The following is a 19,304-nucleotide window of genomic DNA, read 5'->3' as shown; positions in this document are numbered from 1 at the left end:
AGATTATTTTACTAAAGTGTATTTTTTTATCTTAAAGCCATCGATGAAAATTCTTTCAGCCACTTTCATTTAGGCAGCAAACTTTTTGAGTTATATATATGTATATATATATATACACACACATATATATATATACTGTGCTTATAAAATATCTTTCCACTTTATAATGATAGTAGCGATGTACAATGTTGTGGAATTTTTTTCAGTTGTGATTATTTCTTAATTTTTTATTAATATTATTGTGAATATCAACTCCCAAATAACACTTTTCCTTGAATTTTCTCTGAACTCTGTTTCACTTCCATCTGGAATATGTACTCTATAGCTATACTGCTGACCTGGGATTCATCGGAGTCATATTCTGGCTTCTTCAAATTGGGCAAGTGACTGAATTCTCCATGCCTAAGGCTTCTCTAGAGAATATGAAAGTAAGAACAATACTTCTCTCAGAGTGAATTAGTTTTTATGATAGAAATAAAATCACTAATACAGTGTCTTGAAAATAAGAGATGCTTAGTTCCACTGATCAGAACCAATGAAGATCCTTCACAGCTATGTGTGTCTATGCTGAGGCAGAAAGCAATAAGAATAAAGGATCCTTAATGGAGAAAAATACTTTTCTGTTAGTAAACTGAAGTTTTCTATGCTACAAACTAAATTTTCCATGTAAGAACAGCTCAAGTACTATTAAATGTTAATGGAGAGATTAGACTGAGTTAAAAAAATGATTCAACATTGATAGTTCTAAGAATCCTTTTTTTAACATTAAAGATATGAAATGGTTTTTTTTTAAATTTTGTTTCCATTTATATTGCAAATGTACTTTTCTTCTGACCTGAACATAACTATGTATACTAACAGAAGTGTAAACAAAAGGAATTCAGATATTTAGGACAGTGGTTTTCCTCTGTAATACCTGCAGATTTTAGTCTACCAATACAGAGTAAGCTACTTTCATCCATCTCAGTGTCTCTGTCCAAATACTACCTGTACGTTTTCTCCTTTTGTATTTAAGAAAAGGCTATACCAGGACAGGACAAGGTTGCAAGATAAAAACACCCAAGACTGAAATAATAATGATGACTATAATTAGTATAATCATCAGGAAAATGTTTCCTAAGTCAACAAATACCTATTTTTTAGTGAAACAACATTGATTATGCTATTCATTTCTCAAAGTGATTTATTGAAATATATTATTATTATTCCAAATGTTTGTAAATAAGAAAAATTAAGCCCAACATTAGTGGCCCACTCCTATAATCCTAGCTACACAAAAGTATCAAAGTGAGCATCCATATTTGCAGACAGACAAGGCAAACAAATTAACCAGATAACAGCATTAAGTGAAGTTGTGGCTCAAGAAATAGAGTGCCAGGCTCTGAGTTCAAGCCAGATTACTAGCACTATTTACCTATATACTCTATCTATCTAATATCTAATATGCATAATTTGTATAACATATACATTATATATCATATGTCATATAATTTATAATGCATTGCTATTATACATTATATAAGATATAGCATGTAGTATAGTAAAATTAAAATGCCTGTCATATCTCAAATTTTAACCAATTTTTACATTAGCTGTAATTTTAAAGCAAAAGTCCAACCCTAAGGATGCTGTGTAATTTTTCTCTATAGAATAGTACATATTGGCTAGAATATCTGAAACTCCTCTGACTTCACACATCTTTAAGATTAGGAAAGACAGAAACTGAGACCATATATTGTATCCTATAACAGTAGTGTTGCTATTTAAATCACAGTGATCAATAATGAACTATAAATGACATATTGATTAACTATCTTATTCAGAAGAACAACTCTGGGTTACTTAAATTTAATTTTAAAAATTTTATAGTTGGTATTCCAAAGGAATACCTTATGGAGGAAAAAAAATCTTGCATTTAAAGCTGCATTATGTATGTTTGTGTCAATTTATTTCTTTATATTTTTTCTCTATATGCAAGATATGTAAAAGTTTGAGAAGATATATAAATGAGAAAATTAGTTACAAATTGTGTGGTACACAAAAATATATCTTATATTTTGGCTGGTGTACAGATGAGTTTGATGATAGAATTCTCTTGAATTCAAATTATATCCTCTTTTCTGTTACCTAAATTTGTAAAGTCCTTACCATTTCTAAAGATACTTTTAAGGACTAAAATTCAAATTATAAATAGAGTTGTAGAAGATTATTGGTAGAATTAATGCAGTTACGAGCATATTACCGGTAAATTTTCTTTAATTCTCATTTTGATCTTCCAGTAAGTGTATGGCTTAAATATGATGGATACTTTTACTTTATATTTGTATAACTTATTAAATAGAATATATGTCTGTGTTGGAAACAAGGTACTATTGTTTACAATTTTTTTCAGTATCTAAGTCTTTATCAGAAGAAAGTGAATGACCCACATTTCTGGAACTGGGCACGGAAGGCATTCTGAATGAACATTGGAATGATTATCTGAGTATCAGATCCCAGGAAATACATCAAGCAAAACATGAATTATAACAAAATTATAAATGTCAACAAAAGCAACTGATTATGTTTTGATTAGGATAGAGCATTATTTCTCATTATAGACTTACATGGAATGACAGGAACAGCCCCTTGTGTTATTCTTAGACTAAACTACTTGAAAGAATTGACTCTTTTATTTTTATTTTTATTTTTTAAGAATTGACTCTTATTTTGGTGCTGTCAATTATCCTGTTTTGTTAACACACACACACACACACACACACACACACACACACAGAGATACACTCACATACTTAACTGTGAGCCAAAAGCATAGCTTTTAAGATGACTCTCTTTTGGACATCCTAGGAATTTAGGATATTGAATCTGAAATGTAATACAAAAAATATAAAAGAAGCCAATAAATACACCTGAATATGTGCTGTATCCAAGAATTAGACATCACCAATGCACCCTATTTTGCAACTAATTCCAAAGAAATCAAAAAATCAAAGGAAATCAAAATCAATCGTAAATCTTGTTTGTAGATGGAGTCTATAGTACAAAATCTCCTAGGCCAGAATCATACATCATTGGTGGAATTTATATTACTTGGCTTTTCAGATTTGCACCATTTTCAAGGGTTTCTCTTTGTTGTCTTTTTGATCATCTACATCATTATTCTGATAGGAAATAGCCTCATTATCATAATAACTAAGATTGATCCTTCCCTTCAAACCCCAATGTATTTTTTCCTTGGAAACTTTTCCTTCTCAGAAATATGTTATGTGTCAGTTGTCATCCCTAGACTATTAAGAGATCTATGTCGACAAGACAAAAGAATTTCCTTTATGGCCTGTGCTACTCAAATGTATTTCTTTTTAATTCTGGGAGTTACTGAGTGCTTCATCCTGACTGCAATGGCTTATGATAGGTATGTGGCCATTTGTAATCCACTGCTCTACCCACTCATCATGAACAGCAGACTCTGCCTCCAACTGGCTGTGGGCTGTTGGACCAGTGGGATTCCAGTACACTTGGGTTTCACCTACTGGATATTCTCTCTGCCTTTCTGTGGGCATAAGCAGTTGAATCACTTTTTCTGCGACATACCTCCAGTTCTGGCTCTGGTATGTGGGAACACTTTCATGATTGAGATGGTGGTTTATGTAATTGCTCTCATAGTTGTCACTATTCCTTTTATGCTGATCCTTGGCTCTTATCTGAGAATAATCTTCACCATTGTGAAGCTGCCTTCCGCCAGTGGGAGATCCAAGGCCTTCTCTACCTGCTCTTCCCACCTCATGGTTGTGGCTTTATTCTTTGGGTCAGGCATCATAACTTATTTGAGACCCAAATCCAGTCATTCTGCAAGAATGGACAAATTCCTTTCTCTGTTTTATACCATTGTGACTCCGATGTTTAATCCCATGATATATTGTTTGCGAAACAAAGATGTGATGGTGGCATTGAAAAAAATCCTTCTGAAATGGATTGTGTTCTGATTCAAAACACATGACTTAATCAATAATATTTTCTTTGTGGTCACAGCCCCCATGAGTTAGTTTGGGTGCTTAGTCAATGTTTTTAGTACTTTAATTCAGATTCAATATTCTCATATTTTTATGTAGTACAATACCATGTTTGTTTGTTTGTTTAGCTTATTTTCAGAGTCCTGAACATGCTAGAAATTTGTCCTAGCACTGAGCTGTTTCTTAGTCCCTGAAAACTTTTTTTCAATTTCCCATATTGTTTTTCTGAACATCAATATAGTCCTACAGGTAAAACACAATTATTTATGGAACCCAACCTATAATACTGAAGTTTGGTACATGACACAATGGGTTTTTCATAGAACACTCTATTATTTCAAATTAGACATTTACTTTAAATTAGATATTTCTCTAGTTCATTAACTGCTACTTTCAGTGATGCTGTCCTTTCTGGAATACAACTCAGGTTGTTTGCTTTGTCCTCTAATTCCCTGTATTTTCTAATTCTGGGTTTTTTTTCCATTTACTCTTGTCTTTCTTTGCTTAATAATTACTGAAACAGATGCCTCAAATGTTCAGATACAGATCAATAAGAGTGGACCACTTAATTCACAGCACGTTTATTAATTCACAGAATAATTTTATGCACTTGAAATTAGCTAAATCTGTAGATACTGAATGATTTTGCTGTTCATACCCAAAATGATAATGGTTTGAAGAAATGCATATGTTAATTATTAGGAGGTTAAGTAATATGAATCTATTAGGATTGAGTCATTAGAATGAAAATATTTATAGCAATGAATATGTTAATAGGGTTGAATCATACCTACATTTATCAAATCATCACATAATACATGTTTAATATACAATATTTTATTTATTGTCATCATTAAGTGAATGTAGTAAAGCAAAGAGAAGCTTTATTCACAATTGATATATTTTACAAACAAGTGCAATGTTTATAAACTTAATGCCTAGAATTAATAATTACTTAAAAAATAAAAGTGAAAGAATGCTGAACATCACTAATATTTTGAATCTGAGAACATAACAGCAAGATTTGGAAATCCAGTTCAAACCAGCACACAATAAAGATACCATTTTAATTATATTCAAAAAAGAACAATGAGAGAAATCACACCACTATTTGCCTGTGAGTGAGTACTCAATCTACTCAGCAGATGCTTGGTATACAGTAGTAGTAATATAGTATAATTATCCTACTTTAATTAAATCTACAGATTTATTCCTTTTCCATAATAAAACTTCTCATGGCTCACCAGGATTCCTCCATATCCTCCAATCTCAGCCACTGGTAACTTGAGCATGGGCAAAGGAAATGCCTCTTGGAAATTGAGAAATAGAACCTTTTCCAAAATTGAAAAGCAAATGGGGCCCTTTCCCTTTACCCCTATGTAAATACACTTAAGAATATCTCTGCAGCAAAAGCCAGTTTCCCATGTTCTCCTCCTCACATCCTGTATATAAGTACCTACACAACTATCAACTGGGCTATTGAGACCATGCCCTTTCTTCTGCACCCACAAACTCTCTACAGCATTATATTTTCCCACCCTAAGTTCCACCACTAAAGATTAGTTCTCAGGGGCATTAGAGCTTAATAGCCTTTTCTTTCTTTTTTGTTACTATTATATAATAATAATATATATTATAGTGTATAATAATATATAACAATAATATAATGTATTAATAATATATAACAATAATATAATATACATATTATAATAAAAACAGAGGCAACATGGTGATATGAATATATATATATTCACATAACATACTTTGATTAAATTCACTGCCTCTTATTTCCATTCTCCTCTTTTTAAAATAATTTTATTTTATACCATTACTGGGGCCTGGATGCTGCCCTTTTGCTTAAGTATAGGCCTCTACCCCATAACTACAGCTCCACTTCTGGGGTTTTTCTGGTTAATTGGGGATTAATGTGTCATGGAGAATCCTTCTTGGTACTGTCTTTGAACTGTGATCTTCAGACCTTGGTAGCTAGGATTACAGAATGGAGTCATCAGCCCCCAGCTTTAAAATGATTTTAATGGATATTATTATTCTCTTTTTAAGTCTACAAAATATTTTGATCATACTCTCAGACCTTTTCTCTCTCTCTTCTCCACCTACTTCCCACTAATTCTTAGCCCAAACATTTTTTTTTTTCCTTAGCCCAATCATTTTTGTTGTTGTTGTTGTTGTCAAGTCTATATTCTGCTTAGGACAGAGAACATTTGACAGTTGTCTTTCTAAAACTGGTTTAACACAGTAATTTCCCTCTCCTTTCATTTTTCTACAACTTACTTAGAAACCACCATCACTACCTCCCCTTTACTTCCTCATTCTCTTTTTTATCCTTCTCCTTCTCCTCTTCTCCTTATCCCTACTCCTTTTCCTTCTGGGTGCTGCAGAACTCAAGGCCTCATACTTAGCCAGATACTGTACCATGAGAGCCATGCCTCCAGTTCCTGTTTGCATAGGTTATTTTCAGAGTAGATTCTCACTTTATGCTTAGCCTGGTGTGCATGATCCCCCCTGCCTTTGTTTCCCTCTTTTGCTAGAGGTGATCAGGTTTTGATTGCCAAATGTAACCTTTTACCTTCCCTGTAGCTGGATTAGTTGCTCTTTACTGCATCTTCCTACCTATTTGGATAAAATACCATAGACTTATTGATTTTCCCAGGATGGCATCAAACCATGATTCTATGTCCCAAGTACCTAGGATTAGAAGCTTGAGACACTAAGTCTGATAAATTTATGATTCTTTATGAGCTGAATAACACATCATTTTTAGGTAAACATCATTTTATAAACACATTTAAGGATAATGTGCATAATTTTATCTAAGAATCACTTTATACAGTGATTTATTGAACTATTTTATATAATGATTTATATAATCATTTTCTACAATAATTCATACAATACAATAATTTATACAATAATCATTTATATAATGATTTGTATAATAATTGCATATAATAATCACATCATTTCATAGTAAGATTGTTTTTCTAATAATGCATCTTTTTTTAACTTGTTCTGGTACTAGGTTCGAACTCAGGGCCTCCTTGTACTCTTCTTTGGCTTTTTTTTCCCCTGAAGATTGCTGCCCTATCACTTCAACTATATCTCCAGTGCCAGAGTTTTGCTACTGAATTGAAGAAAAGAGTCCTAAGAGTCTTAAGAAGAGTCTTAAGACTTTTCTTTCTGTGGTGGATTTAAATTGTAGAACTCAGATCACAGCCCTTTTAGCGAACCTGGCTTATTTCTCATACCATGATTATCACCAGCTCTACCCATTAATCTGAAAAAGCCAATCTACTTTTTGAGATTGGGCCTTGTTGGGTAATTTAGACTAGCCTCCAGCTTGCTATGCATGTAGAACTGGTTGGACTTTCCTGTGGTCCTCCTTTATCAACCACCTAAGGGCCAGGATGACAAGTGTGTGTCAGACTACTCGTATTCATTTACTTTCTCTCCCACTATCTATAAAAAACATAGACTCAACATTCTATGCTTTTCCCTAAACTCATGCATATTTCCCATAATTAGTACCTGTAAATAATGTCTTCCCAAGGAATGAATATGGGATTTTAATACACAAACACCCCAGATTATATATGAACCCTTAATTTCTAAATTGCAATCTTTGCAGTTAATATATGACATTTTAGAATGGTAGTTACCAGGTTCAGGGGATTGGAAGTTTGAGAGCTATTTGAAAAATTGATATTCAGCCTGAGATTGAGATGAGGAAGACATTCAAGGAATCTATTTCTAATAGTGAGTATATGTGTTAAATGTTCTCACAATTAAAAATTAATTTGTTCAGTTTTATCTTTCTATGATGCACAGATATTTCAAAATACTGTTATGACCAGAATGAATACACATATTTTGTCAAAAATAAACATTTTGATTTCTTGTTTAGTTATTTCAAATTTAACATCCTCACATTTCATACACAGATTCAGAACACTTTAGTCATTGTGAGTTGCTTCAGCAATGTTTTCCAATGTTTTCTAACGCATTCTCCAAAGGCCAGAGAGGGTGGGGAGAAGGTAGGTAGGGAGGCATGGCTAAGAGGCCAGGGTCCTCAGAGACACAGATGGCAATGAAGCACTAATCCAATCAAAGGCAACTTTGATTATTTGCTAAGTTATAACTCCATAAACAGGTTATTCCACTTTAAAATGGAGCATTTCCTGAGGAGAAATTGCCCTCACAATGAAAAAGAGGAAATTTCCTACCTAAAATTCACCATAGTTAACTTAAAAGTAAGTATTGTGTTTCAAGGACAAAGAGCACTGGATTCATTTAAATAAACTAAATGTCACATTTCATAAGATAGTACTATATAAGAGTGGAACCATGTAGTAATATCTTCCCAATGTAAAGTCGGTTAGTTGTATTTATTGACTCTGACTAAAGTTTATTTTTAATCTTAAGAAATAAGGCCATTGAAGGAAATATCTTCTTTCAACTCACATTTGTTTATGGTATGAATGTTTTTAACTTAAAAACATAATCAATTAATAATAAAATAATTTCTTTCCCCTTATGTCATGATAATCCATATGTATAATATGGTGCAATTTCTTTTCATATGTAGTTTGATATGCTTTAAAGTTTTTATATATTGTTGGAAATATCAATTCTATTGACATTTTAATGACATGGATGGAGTTTTTATTCTGAATACGTTGTCTGCCACCACATGGCAGTGCTTAAATTTGTCTAGGCCAAGTGCTGGCTTGTGCACATCAGGGCTCCTGCTCACCATGTAAAAAGTGAATATAATGACAGTACCTAGTTCTTTCAGAATGCATTAATTGTGAGGAATCGAGTGAAGCCATTACCACAGTGTCTGGAATGTAAGAGATGTTCAGGATAGCTCACCTACTGTTATAGATGGTTCTCCACAGCTCTGCTTGTCCTGTTATTATTTTAATCTACCAGTGTAATCTATGAAAATACTACCTTACAGTATCTCTTTCTATAGATTGAGAAAAGGCTACTCTGAGGTAGTATGAAAGATGAACAATATTTTAATGTAATGACAGCACAAGTTGAACAAATAACCCCCCAATACTGGCACACAATCTAACACACACACATACATTTGCTCTACTAACTTCACTAAGGGTACATTAGGCTACTGAATCTAATTTCCATTTTTGGTCACTCATTGTTAAGTTTTCTGGACTATGAGTGCTTGAAAAATCCACTTGTTGATTTTGATCATTGAGATAGATGAGACATCGCAATCCTGCCATTATTCTGTCATAAATATTCACAAACCACTCACCTGTGATGCCATCTCACTACTTACCAGAATAGAAATCTGAGTGAGATTTTGAAGTCCTGTTATTTTTTCCCCTTAGAATGTATTTTATTTTCTGAAAAGTAAAAATAAAATGACTTATATCCATCAACAAATCTCTCACATTAGCTGGAACTTTGTTAAGCAATGGTGTGGACACTCTAAAAACACTAGTAGTTTCTCTCTATAAAGGAATACATACGTAATGCTATATCTGAAAAGCATCTGACTTCTTCAGTAGTCCTTAAGATTGGCAAATACAGAAACTGTGACCATATAACTTGTCCAATCATTAATAACTTTAGTATTTAAAGCAAAGATGGTAAATAACAAACTGGCTACAGTTTTATTAACAATCTTATTCAGTCAGCTATCTCTGCATTATTTGCATTCTATTGTAAAAAATCATAGTTGCTTTTCCAAAGGAAAGACGTCTGAAAAAGAATGTATGTATGTATGTATGTATGTATGTATGTGTCAACATATTTATTTGTATGTGGAACATTATGTAAAGTTGTAATAAGATGTAAAATGAGAAAGTTACTTACCAAGGCATGAAAATGAGAAGGAAAGAACAAGGAGGGGAGAAAAGAAAGACCCATGTCAGAAATGGCAAGCAATGATTTTAGTCAATACACAAGTTTCCACTGATAGAATGATTTTTTTTTTTTTTGGCCAGTCCTGGGGCTTGAACTCAGGGCCTGAGCATTGTCCCTGGCTTCTTTTTGCTCAAGGATAGCATTCTTCCACTTGAGCCATAGTGCCACTTTTGGCTTTTTCTATATATGTGGTGCTGAGGAATTGAACCCAGGGCTTCATGTATACGAGGCAAGCACTTTACCATTAGGCTATATTCCCAGCCAGAATGAACTGTGTGAATTAAAAACCTTGCAGGAGTTTGAACCCTCCTGTTGATGGCCCTCAACTGTGAGCAAAGCTGAGGTGGAAATTGCTTTGAGTTGCTGTGAGGGATACTCACTGGACTGAGATACATGTGAGTAGCAAGAACAGAAAACTAAACTAATAAAAAAATAAAACCACTCAAGATAGTGAAGTCGAAATTATGAGCGGTTTTGGTTGCTTGTAATTTGGGATTTGAGATGAGGAGAGGATTTTTAGGTAGGGAGTTATTTTGGATTTGCAATCTAGGAAATTACAGAAAGTACAAAACTCATGACATTGGGACTACTTGGATAGAAGTCACAATTTTTAATAAGTAAAGGAAACAAACAAATAGATATTAAATGCCGTAAATAAGATCTAGTATGGTAGAGAAGATACTGAGAACTCTTGTCTAAAATGTTTATGTGTAAGGCTTAGTCAACACTCTAGTAAGCATTATGCTTTCTAATGCCTATCCAGAAATAAATACTTAGAATACATATGCGTGTGTGTATGTGTGTTATACATACATTTTGGCTCATATCCTGATTCAAATCAATTATATTCTCCTAAGCAACACATATTTCATACTGTTGTCTAACTCTATTGCTCTAACCCTTTCTATCAATGGCTTCAAGACCTAAAATTCAGAATATAAGTACACTTTTCAAAGATTATTGCGGTAGGTGATACAGTTAAGAAAAAATAACTTTATTTCACATTATCAACTTCAAGTGAAAAGTGATTTATTATAGTGTATGCTCTTATTTTCTGTTTTGATTGCTTATGTAATAAAAACTTATCACTGTATTGAAAACACACAAAGATGCACACACACACACACACACACACACTCAAACTCTCACCCACCACATACATACACACACATACACTTTACTGTGAGCCCAAAGAATAGATTTTAAGATTTTTTTTTTAACTTCCTAGCAATTTACAATGAGGGATTTGAAATGCTTCACTAAAAGTGTAAAGCAAGCCATCAAATACAGCTGGTCATGGATGTGTCATCAGAGGTTTGAACACCAGTAAATCATCCCATTTTGCAACTGAATACAGGGATCCAAATCTTGGAACAATTTTGTTCACCCATGGAGTCTACAAGACAATGCCCCCTACAGGAGAATCATACTTTGTTGGTAGAATTCATTTTGATTGGATTTTCTGATGTTCCAAACTTGCAAGGGTTACTTTTTGGAATGTTTTTGATAATCTACATCCTTATTCTGATGGGAAATAGCCTCATTATCACAATAACTAAGATTGATCCTACCCTTCAGACCCCCATGTACTTTTTCCTTGGAAACTTTTCTTTCTTGGAAATATGTTAAGTGTCAGTTGTCATCCCTAGACTATTAAGAGATCTATGTCGACAAGACAGAAAAATTTCCTTTATGGCCTGTTCTATTCAAATGTATTTCTTTTTAATTTTTGGAGTTACTGAGTGTTTCATTCTGACTGCAATGGCTTATGATAGGTATGTGGCCATTTGTAATCCACTGCTCTACCCACTCATCATGAACAGCAGACTCTGCCTCCAACTGGCTGTGGGCTGTTGGACCAGTGGGATTCCAGTACACATGGGTTTCACCTACTGGATATTCTCTCTGCCTTTCTGTGGGCATAAGCAGTTGAATCATTTTTTCTGCGACATACCTCCAGTTCTGGCTCTGGTATGTGGGAACACTTTCATGATTGAGATGGTGGTTTATGTAATTGCTCTCATAGTTGTCACTATTCCTTTCATGTTGATCCTTGGTTCTTATCTGAAAATAATCTTCACCATTGTGAAGCTGCCTTCCGCCAGTGGGAGATCCAAGGCCTTCTCTACCTGCTCTTCCCACCTCATGGTTGTGGCTTTATTCTTTGGGTCAGGCATCATAACTTATTTGAGACCCAAATCCAGTCATTCTGCAAGAATGGACAAATTTCTTTCTTTGTTTTATACCATTGTGACTCCGATGTTTAATCCCATGATACATTGTTTGCGAAACAAAGATGTGATGGTGGCATTGAAAAAAATCCTTCTGAAATGGATTGTGTTCTGATTCAAACACCTGACTTTATCAATAGTTTTTTTTTTTTATCACAGACTGCATAACGTAATTTTATTTCTTAATGAATATTTTCATTTGAATATATTTCTTATCTGAAAAGAAAGAAATGAGCTTTGTTTTCTTTAGTTTCTTTTCATTGGGGAGGGTCAAACCCAGAGCCCTGCAAATACTAAAAATGAGTTTTACAACAGAGATATAAGTACTTTAGTATCTGAATACTTGTTTTTTTGTCTAATACTAGATTAACCCTGAACATTAGTAAATTGATATGGATATAAAGCAATAATTCATGAAACTTCATATATGAAAATGAAGTGTCTGAAACAGCACACCACATCCTCAAATGTCATTGTAAGAAATTATTTGTTTATATCTATGTATTTAATTATTTTATTGTTTTGCCATACTGGGGTTTGTACTAATGATCTTTCATGTGATAGGAAATCTTACCCCAAGGTCATTCATCTTTATGTCTCCAGCAAACCTAAAAATGTATAATTTAATTGACTTTATGACTTCATAACTTATAAAATAGTTTACTTGACATATGTAGAGTGAAATAGTGATAATAAAATACTTAAGTATTAAGCATTATTATTTTCAGTTACTAGTTAATAATTTGTTTGTTGTTAGGTAAAATCATGTAGAAGAGGGATTTGTTGGAAGTGGCACTGTGGCTCAAGTGGTAGAGCGCTCACCTTGTGCTGAAGAGTTCAGGGAGAGCTCTCAGGCCCAGAGTTCAAGCCCAATGACCCACACAAAAGGTATAGAACAAGGGATCTGTTTCCAGTGTCAATAATATGTTTAGTGTTATAAATATTGACATTGTACCTATTAAAATTAAAATTAATTGTTGAGCTCTCATAACTGAAGCCCAGGAATTCTGTTTGAAGCAAGTATGTTATTGAAGTCTATCATACCTGGTGAGGCAGATATGCCAATCCATGTAGTAGCAATTTGGAGACTTTGTAAATCTTCCTCACAGTATATATTTTTATGGAGACACAATAATTCTATGTATAGTTTATAAGGGGCATTATAACAACATACATCATGTGTAGTGACTAAACAGAGTACTAAGTGTTCTTGACTCTTCAAACATTTTATGTGCTAGATATTTCATAACATTTTATAGGAAGTTTTAATGGACCCTTTTGCAGCTAGCAGACCACAAGCCATTGAAACGCTCTGCAAGTAGCTCTCAAGAGAGAAGGGTAGAACTTAGCTTAGACACCTAAGGTTTTCTTCTTCTTTGACAAGGAAGAAGTTAAAATATTGGGTAAACACAAGAGGGAGCCATTAGGTATTTTAGGATAAGCCTAGTAAAAGATGACTTCAGAATGACTAAATTATCAGAACCAAATCTGACCATACTCTATGGAGGGGGGTGTACACACAGAAAACATAGTATTGTAAAGATTTCTCTGTTTCTTTTGACTCCTATAGCATTCTGTTTCAGAGGATGGTAGTGTTTGGTGGATAGGAAGTACTCAAGACATTAAGGCCTGTGGAGATACAAGAAATGAATTTCCCCCTTCATGCTCACTTTCATCACTTTCTTGAGTAGGTTAGGATGCTACCAATTACATAATGGGTAGACACAATGCCTGAGTACATAGAGAAAACACTTTCAGTAGGCCTCAGAAAGGACTGGGTCCTAGTTTCATGTACTTAACAAAGAGCTACAACTGACATAGATATTTGCTTCTCTCTCATTCTTGAGCTGAGTCTGGCATTAAAAGACCCAAGCATGAATTAAAGGCAGTCAGTGATCACGGCACTCCTTAAATCTCTTTAATATAGATGATTCTATGGGTTTCTTCCTAGGCTTGTTATAATTTCTTTGAGATGCAGTTAAGGTCGCATGGAACATTTGGAGACAAATGTGCATGCATGTGCATGCATATGAATCCATGTAGCCTGCCACAAGTCCATCTCAAAGACAGGAAAGAATGAAACTTCAGATTTCCTACCACTATACATTGGAAAAATAAATCACTGTGTTTTCTGAGCGACCTGGTTTATGGTATTTTATTGTAGTAGAATTGACAACAATCTAAGCAAATAGTTCAACTCTGAATTATAGAATGCTTTAAAAATAAAACATATATTTTATTGCTTCACTTCCATATTCTTATATCTCTAATTTCTCTATTCCAACACACACACACACACACACACACACACACACACACACAGAATTACCTATTAAAAAATCAGTATAATTAATGTGCTGTCATATATAGAGCCACATTCCTAATGAGTGAATATAAATTGACATAAGAAACTCATAATTTATCTTTCTCAAGACAATAATTTTATGTGTAAATCCATTTTTGGTTATAGAACTATTGAGGGGAAAAGAATGGTCATGGGAACTAACAGAGTTGTCTATATAATTGGCCCAACAACTAAAATGAACCCTTTCCTTTCCAACAGATAGTTCTCACACTTTCTTCAGAGTACTCAGCAATCAACATTAAGTTGATATTATTATTATTATTAATTATTATATATTAGCTATGCAAAGTACTTGGCACATTATTCAATCATTTCCCAAACTCCGTATGTCTGACTATTGCACGAGACACAGAAGCATGAGCATTTGAGTTTGGGCCATGTATGTAGGAGACTTTTTATATCCAAGCCATAAAAATCCTTCCTTCTTGAAGATAGAGGTGTGAAAGATGAAGGGGAAAGAGGGAGAAGAAAAGTGGGAAATTCATTCATAAAGAATAAATATCAGAATTGTACTATTTATTTATTTACTGTGTGTGTCGGTGTGTGTACATATACATATAAATATATGCACATATGTATATATATAATATTTTGTTCATTTGTCCATTGAAAGGCTTCTAGCCTGATTACCAAACTCTGTATGAACAATATCACCACAAACATGGGTATGGAAGTCTCTGCTGTTTTGACTTTGATTCATACATTATATAACCAGGTGACAGCTGGATCCTATGATAGGGCTATCTTTAATTTTTTTTTATCACCTCTATAGTAGTGAACAGATTAACTTCTGTCTCTATTAGCAGCATATAAGGATTTCTTTGTCTTATATCCTCTCCAACATTATTACTGGTTTGTCTCTTGATATTCATTATGACTAGACTGAAATGGAATCTCAGTGTAGTTTTGATTTACAGTTCTTTAGTTGGTATATATTTGGAATACAATTTGCATGTATTAGAAGATCATTTGTGCTTTCTTTAAAAAACATTCACTTGACTTGTACAGTTTTTGATTGGACTAATTGCTCTTTTGGTGTTTGGTTAAGTTTTGAGTTTAGTATATATTTTGGATTCTCATCCTTTGTCAGATGAATAGCTGGGAATGATTTTCTTCCATCCTGTAGATTATCCAACAATTCACTGTGTTCACTGGTTCCTTGGAGGTGGAAAAATATATCCTGTATTGAAGAAAACAAATACTCCTCAGAGACAAGAAAACAAATTCCAAATATTCAAGTGATAACAACAAGAAATTCAATTCAATAAAAAAGCATATTTATAAGATATGTAAAGGAGTAAAATGTTTGAATGTCACTTCACATTGTATACTAAGCAAAAACAATGTTTATTATTCTGGTATATCCAGGTTATCTGACCTTATTTTTTAAAAAAGGGAATGAATAAACTATATTCCATGGAGAGAATTCAGAAAACCTTGCCTGTTATACAGACTTGATTGTAAAAACAAACTAATTGGGAACACAGAGAGTGAGGTAAGCAATTTTGATATGACAAGGGAAAAGAAATATCCCCACTGGAAAAATGTATTTCCTCTATAAAGATCACTACCTTTTCCCAAATCAAGTAGATTTGTTGTTTAAAAACCATGTGAATTTCTATTTTAATATTTAAAAAAGAGAAACTTGAATGAGAAAGAAACAATATGAGCAAAACTGGAATTAAAAGGTAACACCAAATATGTTAATATTTTTTGAACTATTAATAAACTTGAGAATCATAATACAATTAAATATCAGCTATCCAAACCATGATATTTAACGTTATGTTTTAAAAACAATTTTCTACCATAATTTTCTAATCTATTTAGTTAAAAAGTTAACATCTTTTCAGAAACAGCAACATATAAATGTCTAAACAATTTGTCTATGGTCAATAACGACAATAGATATGTATATATTTTTTTCATTTATAAAATTCAAAACCTGGTGAGGTGCTGGTGGCTCATGCCTATAATCATAGCTTCTCAGGAGCCTAAGATCTGAAGATCATAGTTTGAAGCCTGCTTGGAAAGAAAGTCCATGGGAATTCTTTTTCTAATTAACCAACAAAAGACAAAATAGCTGCAAACAGTGTAATTCTCTACAAAGACTAAGTCAAAGCTCAACAAAATTAGTACTAGGAAATGGGTACTTGCGGGAGGATGGGTGAGGTTTGGGGGGCAGCACAAATTGAGGTTTAGAAGGATGAATGGGGAAAGAGTAGAACGCAGGCAAGAATGCATTGTGTATGCCACACAACTGAGAAAAAGAAGAGAAATGGTAGGTTGAAGGGGCTGTATGAAAATGTTGAAGAGATGACACAGACCCAGGTGCACTGTACACATGAATTGCTTTGTTAAAGGACAAAAATTGGGCTGGGATGTAGCTAAGTGACTAAGAGCTTGCTTAGCAAGTGCAACGTCCTGGGTCCGATCCCCAGTACCAAAATAGAAAAGACAAAAAAAAAATACAGTTAAAGGGCAAAAATCAATACATAACCTAAGGTAATAGTATTATTATTAATCAAACATTTTAAACATATTTTAAAACTTTTTCTTGATGATATTCATCCATTATTTTTATATTGATCCACTATTTTTATTTAGATATGTTTATCACACCTGGTTTCATTTAAAATATCCCAGAATAAAGACCTTATGATTCAAACGAAAGCTAAAAAAAATTAAAGACCAAGACTCACATTCCAATCCACTTTGCCTACAGAGAAATGCAGTCCGGAAATGTAAAAGTCCAATTGGAAGTTACCAAAATAAATTCGACTGTGACGACAGAATTTGTTCTCTTGGGCTTTTCTGATATATCCAAACTGCATGAATTTCTCTTCGGAATATTTTTAGTCATCTATCTGATTATCTTGTTAGGCAATGGAACCATTATCATGGTAACCAGACTGGAGCCAGCTCTTCAGACACCCATGTATTTCTTTATCAGCAATTTCTCTTTCCTAGAGATCTGCTATGTGTCCATCACTCTTCCCAGAATGCTCATGGACCTTTGGACCCAGCAGGGAAATATTTCTTTTTATGCCTGTGCCACACAAATGTGCTTCTTCCTTATGTTGGGAGCCACCGAGTGTTTCCTCCTAGCTGTGATGGCCTATGACCGCTATGTGGCCATTTGCCAACCTCTGCACTACCCTCTCATCATGAGTCACAAAATGTATACACAGTTGGTTGTTGCCTCCTGGGTCAGTGGAATTCCATTGCAAGTAGGACAAACAATCCAGATTTTCTCTCTGCCTTTCTGTGAATCCCATCAGATCAATCACTTTTTCTGTGACATTCCCCCCATGCTCAAACTTGCTTGTGGGGATATCTTCCTGAATGAGCTGGTGGTCTTTATTTTTGCAGTACTGATTGTCACCCTTCCCTTTATGTGGATCTTAGTGTCCTATGTTAGGATTATCTCAACTATTTTGAAGCTGCCATCGAACACCGGAAGGTCCAAAGCTTTTTCCACTTGCTCATCTCACCTTATTGTCGTGTTTTTATTCTACGGATCTGCCAGTGTCACCTATTTGAAACCAAAATCGAATCAGTATGAGGGGACAGACAAACTGCTTTCTCTTTTCTATACGATTTTGACCCCCATGTTCAATCCCATGATATACAGTCTACGTAACAAAGATGTGACAGAGGCTTTGAGAAAGTTCTTACTCAAGCTGGCAGCATGGTGAGGCCATTCAAGTCACAAAGTTTATTTTTATATGTCTCATTTGTATATGTGTTTATGACTAGAGTATAATTCAGTCTTGTTTCCTATGTGTAAATAAGTTGCTGGAACTATTTCTTTGGTTGATGTATTTATTTTTAACATGATTGTGTTAATTAATTGTACAATGTTCTATTTTTTAAGTCAGCCTTTGTCCTCACTGTAAATGGATTAAGAGAGGTATAATGCCACACAAGATGATGTGTTATATATCATGCTGTAATCTAGCCTTTTCTTCTAAATGAACATTGTATATTGGAGAGACAAAATATGCTATGAAAGTGTAAACTCAAGATTATATTCACAAGAGCTTATATGCATATTATTATATAATGATTACTGTAATGTTTACGATAACACCATTTTTCTAAACAAAAGAGTAGAACTGGCTACTGATACTGAGATGTTTTTAATAATTATGATGCATAAGTATTATGTAAGCTTTAGAAAGATAACATCAAACACACATATTAATGTTCATAGTAAATCACTTCTTACATCGTACAATTATTTTCCCTCCAGGTTGTCTCTTGGGTTAGCCTTGGAAATGGCTTTTGCCAATTGGACATTATCAAATATGAATGATAACTGGGCATTTTGACTTGAGAATATAAACCTTAACACTATTTATGTAAAAAAACCCATATTACTCTGGTTTCTGATATCTGATGATCATACTTCAAGTCCAACTAAGACAGGAAAAGATTGAAACACTCATTGCAATTAATTACTAGAAAAAGACAAAAATGGAGCTGTAGGAGGTAGGTGGTAGATCTAGCCTTGAGCAAAAAAGCCAAAGGACAGCACCCAGGCACTGAATATAAACTCCAGTTCTGGCATACAAACAAACAACAAAAAGAATATTTGATCTATTATAAAAGAACCATGTCACATTTTCAACATACACTAATAAAATCAGAACAGATTTAGGATATATTCCTAATTTAAAAACTATTTGCCAAGAAATTTACTAGTTCTTTACAAGATATGAAAATGTGTAATTCACTCTTTTTTAGTGCTGAGTATTACCCTTGGCATTGTACATTCATAGC

At 33.7% G+C, this 19,304-nt stretch overlaps 2 protein-coding genes and 1 pseudogene across 2 annotated transcripts; all 3 read left to right on the top strand.

Annotated features, from left to right (window-relative positions):
• Positions 1-3,026: 3,026 nt before the first annotated feature.
• LOC125362535 (olfactory receptor 10AG1-like) lies at positions 3,027-3,983 on the top strand. The gene has a single exon (XM_048361360.1). It carries the CDS (start codon positions 3,027-3,029, stop codon positions 3,981-3,983), a length of 957 nt encoding a protein of 318 aa, XP_048217317.1.
• A 7,329-nt stretch (positions 3,984-11,312) lies between these two features.
• On the top strand, positions 11,313-12,269 carry LOC125361787 (annotated as a pseudogene).
• Positions 12,270-17,248: 4,979 nt separating this feature from the next.
• LOC125362534 (olfactory receptor 10AG1-like) lies at positions 17,249-18,217 on the top strand. The gene has a single exon (XM_048361359.1). It carries the CDS (start codon positions 17,249-17,251, stop codon positions 18,215-18,217), a length of 969 nt encoding a protein of 322 aa, XP_048217316.1.
• Positions 18,218-19,304: the final 1,087 nt, after the last annotated feature.

This window comes from Perognathus longimembris, chromosome 13 (assembly GCF_023159225.1).
Source record: "Perognathus longimembris pacificus isolate PPM17 chromosome 13, ASM2315922v1, whole genome shotgun sequence".
Taxonomy (NCBI): domain Eukaryota; kingdom Metazoa; phylum Chordata; class Mammalia; order Rodentia; family Heteromyidae; genus Perognathus; species Perognathus longimembris.
The sequence above is the reverse complement of the archived record's forward strand: the minus strand, read 5'-3'. Positions and strand labels throughout refer to the sequence as shown.